This window comes from Vicia villosa, unplaced genomic scaffold (genome assembly GCF_029867415.1).
Source record: "Vicia villosa cultivar HV-30 ecotype Madison, WI unplaced genomic scaffold, Vvil1.0 ctg.001151F_1_1_2_unsc, whole genome shotgun sequence".
NCBI lineage: Eukaryota > Viridiplantae > Streptophyta > Magnoliopsida > Fabales > Fabaceae > Vicia > Vicia villosa.
This window is the reverse complement of record NW_026705506.1, coordinates 35,940-48,423: the sequence shown is the minus strand read 5'-3', so window position 1 is coordinate 48,423 and position 12,484 is coordinate 35,940. Positions and strand designations below refer to the sequence as shown.

The 12,484-nt window shown below is 34.3% G+C and overlaps 2 protein-coding genes across 2 annotated transcripts; one reads left to right on the top strand and one right to left on the bottom strand.

The window, feature by feature from the left end:
* Window positions 1–726: 726 nt before the first annotated feature.
* Window positions 727–1,295, bottom strand: LOC131633630 (uncharacterized). The gene is made up of 3 exons (XM_058904328.1): window positions 1,177–1,295; window positions 1,040–1,073; window positions 727–978 (listed from the first exon to the last, which is right to left on the bottom strand). Exons 1-3 carry the CDS (start codon window positions 1,293–1,295, stop codon window positions 727–729), a joined length of 405 nt encoding a protein of 134 aa, XP_058760311.1.
* A 1,214-nt stretch (window positions 1,296–2,509) lies between these two features.
* On the top strand, window positions 2,510–12,109 carry LOC131633631 (glucosidase 2 subunit beta-like). The gene is made up of 17 exons (XM_058904329.1): window positions 2,510–2,858; window positions 2,958–3,074; window positions 3,181–3,276; window positions 3,676–3,915; window positions 4,773–5,002; window positions 5,458–5,556; window positions 5,686–5,778; window positions 9,528–9,837; window positions 9,921–10,025; window positions 10,113–10,214; window positions 10,302–10,359; window positions 10,498–10,566; window positions 10,706–10,793; window positions 11,240–11,301; window positions 11,418–11,469; window positions 11,551–11,635; window positions 11,711–12,109. Exons 1-16 carry the CDS (start codon window positions 2,750–2,752, stop codon window positions 11,611–11,613), a joined length of 1,893 nt encoding a protein of 630 aa, XP_058760312.1. The 5' UTR covers window positions 2,510–2,749; the 3' UTR covers window positions 11,614–11,635; window positions 11,711–12,109.
* The last annotated feature ends 375 nt before the right edge of the window (window positions 12,110–12,484 follow it).

Below are 12,484 nucleotides of genomic sequence, written 5' to 3'. Positions count from 1 at the left end.
TATATAAGGCGATTGCTAGGACCCAGCCCAAAACTATCAAACAAAGACAAGAGGAACAAAAAAGACCAAGCTGCTACATCATTAACTTAATCACGTAATCTCTAGTCTTCCTATTATGACAACCCCTATACACTATCATGTCCATGACCATGTCTTCTATTTTCCTGTTTTGTATACTCTTTCCAAATATCTTATCATTTCTATACCTTCAAATTTCATAAATGCATTAAGTGGCAGCCAATTTGAGGATAGCAGCATGTTTGCTTTTACCCCTATTCCTCCTCACAATCCAATTCAATTCCTGATCCCATCCAAGAGGGACATGGTTCACATTTATCTAATTCAGAACTTTCCTCCATATAGTGTTCATTTCATTACACTCAAACAACAAATGACTTTGGGTTTCCTCTACATTACAGAAACTACAACCGGTCTGATCAATCATCCCCCATTTATGCAGTCTGGTTTTCATTGGCGGTCTCTTGTGGCAGGCAACCCATAGCTGAAAAATGGCCCTATGCCTTGCTAAGTTTCCATACAACAGAGTTTTCCAATGCACGGTTTGGTTATTCTGATGCAAGGCATGATACACCACCTTCATCTTGAACTTAGCCGCATTAGTCTCCCACTCTGGAAGCTGGCTAACAATCCCTCTTTGCAGAAGAATTACTTTCATAACCCAAGAGAAGTGATCCTGCACATTCATCTCCATCAGCATGTTGTTTTTTATATAGTAGGCGTGAACCACTTCACATGCATATTGTCAACCTTACCACTCAAATTCCAAAGCAGCTTAGCCATAACTGTATTGTTCCAGGTTTGCAGATCAATTAGATTCAAACCTCCTTTCTTCTTTAGACTGCAAACAGTTTTCCAAGCAATCAGGCTCTTTTTGCTCTTCTCTTTCTGATCAGTCCATAAAAATATTCTACATATAACATCAATTTTATGTATCATAAGTTTAGGAAAGGGTAAAGCCTGCATCCAGTAGTTCATAATAGAAAAAAACTGTGTTTCTAAGTAATTGGAACTGACCTACATAACTAAGCAACTGAGAGCTCCAACGATTAATTCTGCACATAATATTATCAATCAACTTATCAGTCCTTAATAGCCAGCCTACTACCTGTCACAGGGATTCCTAGGTATCTAAAGGAAAAAGTCTCTTCTTCAAACCTGGTAGTTTGCATGATTGTAGCTTTCATGTCATTATCAACCCCTCCATAGTAAATCTTACATTTGGCAGGGTTTACCTTGAGGCCTTTTGCTCTTGAGAATCTATCAAAAGCTTGCATCATGAGTTCAACCAAATGAAATAATAATAATAAAGTAATAAAAAATGAAAAGTGAAAAGTGAAAAGTGAAAAGTAAAAAGTGAGTTGGAAAAAATAACAGAAGACATTTTTTGCCTCCAAATTATTAATTTAGACTAAGATAATAAAAGAATATTTTTGTGATTTTCAGAACAAAAACTTTTTTTTATATTATAGATGTGTTTCGACAATTTTATGTTTCAAATTAATTGTTATTTCAAAATAAACAATTAATCTACCAATTTTTTCTGACATACATATTTATTTGTTATATTTTAATTTATCTTTCTTTATGTATAACTAATAATAATATTTAAATAAATTGAATCTACAGTAGAAACTCTTTATATTAATATTCGGTAAATTAATAAACTCTCTAAAATAATAAATTTGTCCGGTCCCGACTTGGGCCAATGTAAAAAATTGAAAAACTCGATAAAATAATAAGATAATAATTTTTCGGGAGATCCCTTAATAATTTTCGGTCCCAAGAAAATCATAAATTAATAATTCATAGAAACTGAAAGAAATATATCACACTCTATGATTCAATAGTTGTTTATTTCCCTTTAAGAATCCATTGAACACATTTGTTCCTCTTGTTTACATTTACTATACTTCAAAAGTCATTATTGATTTCCAATGCATATGAACACAGTAGTTACTAATTTACGTTGAGTCCCAAGGTTCGCTGCAATAATTTACGTTGAGTCCCAAGGTTCGTTGCAACGTAATTCTAAGAGGCATAGACTAATTTTTCTTTTTGTTTGGTATATACAGTATAATTACTTAAAAACTCTTTAAATTAATAATTATTAATTTATCGATAAATTAATAACTCTTTAAATTAATAAATTTCTCCGGTCCTGACATTATTAATTTAAGGAGTTTCTACTGTACTTTTATTATTATTTAAATCAACATAAGTAACACAATTTTTTAAGAATTATAGCATTCATAACAAGACAGTGAGAGCAATAATAGTATATGGTCATAATGATATAAAATTTATCTAGCTTAAAAGCATTTCATTTGCAGAAAAAATCTAGTACGCCAAAATACGTTCCTCATTCTTTTTTAGTTCAAGAAAAACACGTTCCTTTTACTCATAAATAAATCAGTATTGCGTTACATAACAAAAAGAGTTTGTAAAAAAAAAAAAGATAAATAAAAGAAAGCAAATCAACATAAAGTTTTTATTTTCGACAAAAAAATTTAATTTCTCTACCTACGCAGAAGAGAAAATTTAGTCGAGTTTCACGATCCTCTTGAAATGACAATTCTGAAATCTAATTTCACGAGTCAGTAGCAGTCGCTGCTCTCGCTAGTGTCCGAAACGAAACTCATCATTCTCCTAATTACACCCCTCCCCAGAAATCAACACCAGTTCAATTTCTACACTCACTTTTACCATTTCAACACTCGATCTAACTAACATGAAGCTGCGTTCTCCAATTTTTCTCATTTCGTTCCTCCTCGTGTTGCTCTTCTCATTCTCTTCTTCATCGAAACCCCTAGACCCGTTCCTCGGAATCGCACCCCAAGGTTTATCTCTCTCTGTTATGATTTTTCATTTTCACATTATCGTTTTTTAATCTAAATTATTATCCGTTAAAAGACTTGAAATATTCTAAATTATCGCAGATGTCAAATATTTCAAGTCTCATGATGTGATTAGATGTAGAGACGGATCCGCGAATTTCAACAAGGATCAGCTCAATGACGATTTCTGTGACTGCCCCGATGGAACCGATGAACCTGGTTTCCTTTTCTATCTCTTTTTTATTTATAAATGGTTTTTGATTTATTTGATTTGTTTTGTATTGGATCATTGATTTTGATTTTTCTGTGATTGTTGTTATTGTAGGTACATCCGCATGTCCGCGTGGGAAATTTTATTGTCAGAATGCTGGTCATGCGCCTGTGTATCTGTATTCTTCTCGAGTTAATGATCGAATTTGCGGTGAGCATAATTTGTTTTGATAAGTGCATGATGCAATGCTTAGAGTTAGTGCTTTAGCTAGGGTTTTAAATAGGGGTTACGGAGAATTGCGGTTGTGTCGTGATGTTTGACATTGCAGAGAATTGCGGTCATATGCGATGAATGCATGTCAATGATCTTTGTTTGAAACCGTGTCTTTAGCTATGAAATCAAAACTAGGGAAAGAGGGGAAAATAAATTGTTAGAAGGAAAAACAAAATCCATATCAAATAGAGGTAGAGGAAGACTAGAAAAACTACCAGAGAAGTTATTAAGAAAATCCATTATGACCTCTGTAGTTTGGAGTTTGGACTGTTTTTAGACTTTTTTGTTTCATTAGCTCTGAAGTTACTTACTTCACTTTCCTGCTGTTGTGTGTAGATTGCTGTGATGGAAGTGATGAATATGATGGTCAAGCAAAGTGCCCAAATACCTGCTGGGAGGCTGGGAAAGTTGCTCGGGATAAGCTTAAGAAAAAGATTGCCACATATCAAGAGGGCGTCAAATTGCGAAAACAAGAAATTGAAAAAGCAAAATTATCACTGGAGAAGGACGGTGCTGAGCTTTCAAAATTGAAAAACGAAGAAAGTATACTTAAAGGGGTTGTGAAACAGCTAAAGGGTATCGTTTTTTTTTGTTCTACCCTTTCTTGTATGTTGAACTTAAGGATATATAAACTACATTAATTGTGTTAAAGGGTATAGCCATAAAACAATGATCAATAGATCTTCTATAAAAGAGGATAAAATGCAAAGGCATTGTATTCAAATGTGCTCGTGACTAATTTAAAATTGCTATTTTCTATAATAGGTTTGTTTTGCATTGGTAGGGTCAAGTGAATGTATCAGGAAATCCAATTAGGAATGCAAGAATGTAGTTATTGTTATGTTTAATTTGAAGTGATAGCTTAGACACCTTTGTTGGTTTACCATAAAACCTTAAAATGCATGAAAAACTGACACCTCTAAAAAAAGCCATGTCCGTGTCGGACACAGGCATCAACACTTGTGATTACGTCTAATTTATTCATTTTTCAAATTATTACCGTTGTCGCTGTGTCAGTGTCGATGTCATGTTCGGGGTGTCCGTGCTTCATAGGTATTAAGTGTCTGGGATATTCTGAACCATCTCTTTAATTACACATAGGACCACACCCAACTATTTTCAATTGAAGAACCACTAGTTATGACTTATGACAAAGTAATCACTATTATCACTCTGTTTTAACAAGAGGGGAGGCATTTTTCACTCTATGGTTGAGGACAGGAAATCATTTTCCATGTTCTGAAAGGCAAGATCATATAACATATTCGACTATGAAATTACAGGTTTCGTGCTATGTCATAAAGGATGTGAACTTTTGATTTGGGTGATAAAGGAATGCAGTGATATTTTTTGAAGATTTGTCATATGATGTCAATCTTCTATCCTATCGATGGAATTCTTTCTTTAACAAACTCTTTTTGTCTCCATTACAGACCATAAAGAACAAATAGAGAAGATAGAGGAGAAGGAGCGTCTAGAGAAGGAAAAAGAAGAGAAGCAGAAGAAAGAGGCTGAGGAGAAGGCTAGTGAAAAAACAATTAAAGCTGATGAAGAAGATACAGAACATGAAAATGAAGCTCAAACTGATTCACGCATTGAAGACAATACTGTGGCAAGTAATCATGATAAAATTGGAGTTCAAGAGGATTCCCTGGTTGATCAGGTTGGGTTTTATCAGCCATTAATACTGCAACTTGACTGTATAATCAGAATAAGCCTATTAAAGAGTTTTGTTCTAACTTTTGAACTCATTAACAATCTGGAATCTAGCTAATATCAAGTGACTCTATGTATATATGACTTTCCTGATCTTTTATTATTTCTTAACCCCTTAGAAGTTAGGAGGTTTACTACGTTTAAAACTGTACCTATTTAAACATGCAAGTATGTTGTTATTAGAAGAAAGAAAGTGTAATTTTGTTGCTATTTTTCCGTTTTATTGTACTAGCAAATGTAGATAGAAAATTAACCTTTTTCCACCCATCCATCTGTGGCATTGAAGCAGACTATTTCTCTCACTCTGTTCTTAAGCTTATATGTGTGTGTGATTGTGTTGCACCACTCAATATGTGATTAGTGGTTTAGTTCATCTATTTTAACATTGGAAACTATTTACAGGATGAAGCTGGGGAAAAGCTAGCCGACACACTTGATAATGTTGTTGAAGCCACTGATGCCCCTGGAAGTGAAGGATCTTTGCTTAATAAAGTGGAAGAGGTGCATAGAGTTTGTGGATTGCAATCTTTATTCTCTTAATTATTGTTATTGAGGTGGCATTTTTTGCCATGCGTGTTCATTAGGTATGAAACTTTTTCAACATTTTTACTCTGGTTTTCCTGATTGTAGAATGCAAAAGAAGCTGAGAGTGAACCCACTGTTGAATCTGAAATTGATTTGACGACTGGAAAGACAGAGTCTTCTGGCGAAGTCATCGATACGGTATCTGCATTGTTCATACAATCATAGCTTGACTGGAATTTACTTTTATTCTCGTCTCTTAGCTAATTGTTCAATTGATTTAGACTGTATGATTCACTTAATCAACAATTATTAGGTCGTAACATGGTACTACTACTGATAGGTTCTTCTATTTTTGTTGGTTGTGTCATAACTTCCCCAAGAAGAGTCAGTTTTATGATACTAGTACTCAGCTATGCATAGGTACGGGTACGATATCTGGTACAAGTACGGGTACTGGTTCGATACGATATTTAAAAAAAATCAAGGTAACGGCTACGGCAATAAAAAACAAGAGTTTCTTTATAAAATGTATTAAGAGAGAACTAAATTGTTCAAATCACAACAAGACATCGCAATAAGAAAGTTTTAAAAGTAACATTGATGTTAAGTTACAATAACAAAGAAACTAAATTGTATTATATTAGTATATAAAAAACCACAAAATTTTACTCGAAACAGAAAAATGAGGAAAAAGCAAGTACCATGAGTACGTATGTTTACCGGTACCTGTACTTAACCATTTTAGAAATATCCATGCTTCAGAGGCACCCAATTGTATTGTAAAATCAAGATGAAGTGAGATGCAATGAATGGTCTCAGAATAAAATCATTTCATTACCATACAAAACAATTGTTCTTGATTTTTTATCTAGTATTTTTCTTACTCAATAATTATGATATCTAGGATACGAGATCAGTGGTTGCAGAACATTTCTTGTGGAAAATTGTTTCACTACCTTTGATTTCTCAGATTTGGATGTAATAAAACACTAGGGCTGTTTTTTAAGATTTAAATATATTGCAGTTTCAAAATGCAAATGAATAGTTGACATTTGAAACAATACCCCTCCTGTGGTGCTTCTAATCATCGGATATAACAAAGTTGGTTATTAATGTTATCATTCTTATACATTTTAAAAAATTAATATTATCTTGCTTAACTTATTTGATGTATTATATTATATGGTTATGCATCATTGCAATTACTGGCTTTAAACACTTTTTTATTGGGCCTTTGCTCCGACTATTTTAAATTTTTGTGTTCTTCGATTTATTTTTGGCCCAACTGTATTATTGAGGGTATGGCATTATCTTTTTGTGTATTTATTTTATCTTAAGGCATTGGTCTGCTTTCAATTCTTCCTGACTGTCTTTATGCGTAATCTAGTGTATTTAGCTACATAGATGCCCGATACGAAGGTAAAAACTAAGCCTTATCTTGTCATAGACGTTACACCTCAACAAAGATATCCTCAAAATCAAATAACTTGTGAGCAGAAAGAACATATCATGAAAGTGTCTGCCTTCCTTCATGGAAAGTTACCATTCTGCGTGTGTGTGTTAGGAACCAAGGAATTGAATTCAAAGGTAATAGCTATTTTATCGAAAGATCAAGAAAGAATAAAAGATAGAGAGAGAATAGGAGAGAAGAGAAATATATCCTTCAAGGGTTTCCCCTTCTATAATGGAGTCTACTATATTCACAAAAGTTTACAAATCTAAATGACTCCCTCAACATCCATGTATGCTCCTATTTATACATGAAACTCTTTTAACTAATCAATTAACCAACTAACTTCTCTAACTAACTCCTCATTATCCTATATTGTTACTAAATCCACCTTTACCGCATCATAACATACTCCTCATTATCCTATACCCTAACAATACACCCCTTCTCAAAATAACATCATCCTCAAGGTTGAAATCTACGAAGTTCTTGTTTCATGGTTGTTAAAAAATGAAAAAAAATTCTCCTCTAGGATCCCACTGTTGGGAACTTAACGAGCCAAACTCTGTTTCAGATCAGCCAGTTTCAGATTTTGAAAACACCGGGTCTTTGCTGGTGCATCTCTAATTTTGATTACAACCTCGATGTCAACCAATGATTCTTGATCTCCAAAAATTCATTTTCATTTATGTCTCGAGTTAGAGTTCCTTTAGAAAGAACAATAGAGGAAGGGAGTTTATTTGTTCCTATAGTTTTATTGATAGAAAAAGTAAATGATACACGAGAGGATACTATAATAGAGAAAAAGAGTATATACGTTTCTATAGTTTTATTGATAGAAAAAGTAAAAGATACACAGGAGAGTCTTTACTTATAGACTTCTTGTACACAAGGATTAAGGACAAAAATCAAGAACAACTACCCTAAAAACAGAAAACAAAAACTCACTATTACTAACTAAGTCTAGGGAAAACCTTACCGATTCCCTTTATTCCTAAACCTTTTCATATGATAGACCATTGTGGGGTTAGTCTTTACATTATTATTCTTATCATCTCTATCACCTCGCTCCCAAGAATCCATTATTTTCTCATCATTTCACATCTGTTTATCCATCCCTTGATCCTTTGCAATTTTGTCTTCTAATTTCCTTCTCTCAGAATTTAGGTTGGGCCGCCTAACTCATCCCTACAAAACCGGCTTGTTGGATGAGGATTGCCTCCACTTATAAACGCAACACATGCCATATCTCTAAGCAATGTGGGACTAAATCCACCCCTCAAACCCAACACAATGAAGGTGGTAGGGGCTACAATGAAGACAATCAAAATGCCGCAATTAAGGCGACTAGGGGCGGACCTCAATTAAGGCAGAAATTCCAACACAATGAAGGTGTTGGGGGCTACAATGAAGGCAAGCCAAATGCCGCAATTAAGGCGACTAGGGGCGGACCGCAATTTAGTGCCTTTATTACGATAATCAATACCAGCGCTTGGAATTATTTAACATTTACAGTAAGAAGCAATAGTATTAAAGGGTCCCTTTACCCAATTTCTCACTTTTCGTGAAACAAATAGTTTCGATAAACATTTACAATCATATAAAAGCTTTCAATTAAGATAAATTCCGCAACTCACCTCTATGAAACACCAAAGTCTATTCTAGTTTCAATGGGTAGCTTCTATTGACCAGCCTTGAGAGTTGTGGCATCCAATAATCTGCTGTCTCAAAATTTAACTTAAAAGTTAACCACATTTTCTTCGTCTTCAAACACTTTAACCGCCTCATTAACTATTTGAGCTGATGATGAACTATATTATAGGAGTGTTTTTGCATCAAGATAAATACAATGGTTTGTCATGTGTTTAAAAATGCTACTAGCTTTTGGTGCCACAATATATAATCAAGCTATCATACCATCTTAGAATTTGGGTTGAGCTTCTAACTCAAGCTTATAAAACTGACTTGTTCGGTGAGGATTGTCTCCATGCATAAACATTTGTTCAAGCCATATCTCATCCGGTTTTAGACTTTTATCACACACCTTCACAATACTATTACGCTTGGAATGTTAATATGAATGGTGGGTGGTCCGACAGAGAACCCCTGATAGCAGGTGGCCCAAGTAGTCTTGAATAGACTGATACCATCTTAAAATGTAGGTTGGGCTTAACTAAACTTTACAAAACAGGATTGTAAGTTGAGGATTTTTCCCACTTACAAACATTTGTTTAGGTCATATCGCATCCGATGTGAGACTCTTTAACAAGTCTTAAACACGGTCATTTTTAACGTCTAACTGCATGTTTTGTGCCCTTTAGAACTCATCTTCAGGTCTTCTGATATCCTTTCTCTCAGGGGAATTCTTCTTTCCTATTTGAACTGATAAATTGTACGAAGTTATGGATATTAGTTTAGTTCAGAAATAACTTAACAATATTCCTCCACTTTTCTCATCTGTTTTTTCTTTTCTCTTTGCGGGTATATATATCTTTAGGGTAAAGATGTATCTGAAAATACTGATGGGTTATCAAAGGCAGAATTGGGCAGGCTTGTTGCTTCTCGTTGGGTCAAAGAAGATGTTGGTGCAAGAAGTGCTGAAGCTGACACTGCATTAGACAATGAAGATCAGGAAGATATTGCACACGGGACAACTAATGGCGAGAGTGAAGGATATGCTTCTGAAACTGACGATGAAAACAACAAATATGATGAAGATGTAAATGACGACGAATTTCAAGATGATGAGAACGACGACCTTAGTTCCTCATACAAATCTGACATTGAGACCGAACCAGACTTGTCAGGTTTGTTATAGATATTACTACAAATGTTTATCAAAGTGTGGTATATAACAGATTTGTGATTAAGGTAATTCAAATGAACTCAGATGTTAGCACAACAGTTGATCCTTCTTGGTTAGAGAAAATACAGAAATCTGTATGGAATATTTTTCAGTCTGTCAATATATTCCAGGCACCTGTGAACCAGTCAGGTACACATCAAACATTCCAGTGTTCCACTACTCATATATTTTTATCCAGATTGATATAACTTACACCTTTTTCTTTGGTGGCTTTAGATGCTGCTCGTATACGCAAGGAATATGACGAATCAAGTACTAAGTTGTCTAAAATACAGTCTAGAATATCAAGCCTGACACAAAAGCAAAAACTTGATTTTGGTTAGTATATGCTGGTAACATTTGTATTGTAGAGGTTTTAAGTATGGATTTGGCTTGAGTAACTGAAGCAAAACTTCAATGCTACAGGTCCAGCAAAGGAGTTTTATTCATTCTATGGTCGTTGCTTTGAGAGCAAGCAGAACAAGTTACATTTTTTCTTTCCTAACAGTTTTTACTTTCCTAACAGTTTTTACTTTATGCTGTATTTGGCATTTTGTAAATCTGAAAGTTAGATACTCCTCTCCTTTTCATCTCACTTTCTGGGATGCAAATTTTTGTTCAGGTACACTTACAAAGTCTGCCCCTATAAACAAGCTACTCAGGAGGAGGGCCATTCCACCACCCGTTTGGGGTAAGGTTTTGATAACTAGTTGATAAATTTTAGCAGACTGCTTTTCTCCAGTTCAAATTAATTTAAGCATCAGTTGGTGAAAACAAACAGTTTCATATTCCCTGTAAAAGAGATGAGAGTAATTCAGTTTTCTTTTCAGTGGCTGGGACAAATTTGAGGATTCATACAAAGTAATGGTGTTTTCTAATGGTGATAAATGCTGGAACGGTCCTGATAGAAGTTTGAAGGTATATAGGTTTTTGAATTTTAAAAATTATGCATAATTTCTTTCAGTTTTGAGAGGACGATATTGCATCTATTCATTCTAAAACAATTAGATTCAAATATACTGGTATGCCGTATGCTACTTATAGGACTATTCTGTTTGTATTCTTTCTAAAGTAATTATATTCATTTGGGTTAGATGCATAAGTGTTTGAGACATACTTAAGAGTTAAGAACTTATTAATAGATATTCAATTCATTTTGGGTTTGAGACATACTTTTGGTGTGTTATAGTTGGTGAGCCTTTTGCAACAGCAGGCAAGTTCAATTTCAGTTTCCTTACATTTCACATAAAAAATAATCATAATAAATTAAATTACTAGACTGTGGAGTTGCTCATGGAAATAAAAACATGAAAGGTGGTTCAGATTTGTGGACGGTCAGTAATTAATGGCTGCTTTTTGAACAGGTCAAGCTAAAATGCGGGTTGTCGAATGAGATTACTGATGTAGATGAACCAAGCCGTTGCGAGTAGGGATTGTTATTTTTTTTTCTCTGCTCCTTTTCCCATTTTTCTTCCTTTTTGTCAAATTTTTCTGTCATGTTTTCCCTTTCTCTCATTGCTGCATCTCATGGACCTATGGCAGGTACGTAGCTTTATTAGCTACCCCAGCCCTTTGTCAGGAAGAAAAACTGAAGGTATGTAAACTGATTATTACATGATAATTAATATTGTCCTTACCTCAATATGGTATTAATGGTGACTGTGGAACGTAACAGGAATTACAACACAAGCTAGACTTACTGAATTCAGAACAACCAGAAAGCCATGATGAGTTGTGAAAAACCAGATGGAATTTAACTGGTAAGTTTACTGGCATTGTGATTCCTTTTCTTTAGTGATTTGAATCCCGAGATGACCAAATTTTACTTTGAACAGATAGTATGAAGATCGCGGAACAACCGAAGAAATCGTGCCCTTAAATTTTGTATGCTAGAGCTTACCCAAATTTGATATTGGTTGAGGTTAGGGAGGGCCTAGGACTAGAAACGAGTTGGGAGTCCTTATGGCTCGAGCGGTTTGGCAATATTCTGATATGACTAATTCCTTAGCATATTTTTCTTTTATTAAAATGACAATGACTACCTGGTATGTGACTCTCCTACAGACTGTCCATTCCATTTTCAAAGGAATGATCTTTATACTATTCAATCTACTAGACGGCGAGAGGTTCTAAAACAATTTTTTGTTCAAATGAGTTGACATTATTAATATTAGATGGACTAGTGGTTTGAACTACCATCTTATACCGTTTTAGTGTGATTTGTAGTTTTTTCATATTTTGTTTTCTTGAACTTGTGAAGGGGTTCAAATTATTCTGCTGCAAATAGTTAAATGATGGGGCAAGTTCTTTCACTGAATTTTCAGACGATCACGAGTTATCGGCTTTTCTGAAGTGATCAACACATATATATAACCTCTATTTGAAACTACATTTTTCTTATGTCTCATAACAAAGCTTCCCATTTTTCAACACTAATTTTAAATTTTATCTTTACTAATAATTTATTAAATCAGATGCCACATCGTCGCATTAATACTTCAACTCTCCTTGTGCTTCATTTCTCATACTATTTGTGTCATATTCCTAAACTCATCTTTACTTCTCAAAATGTTAAAGCATTTATTTATTCTCTATTGGAGATTATGAGA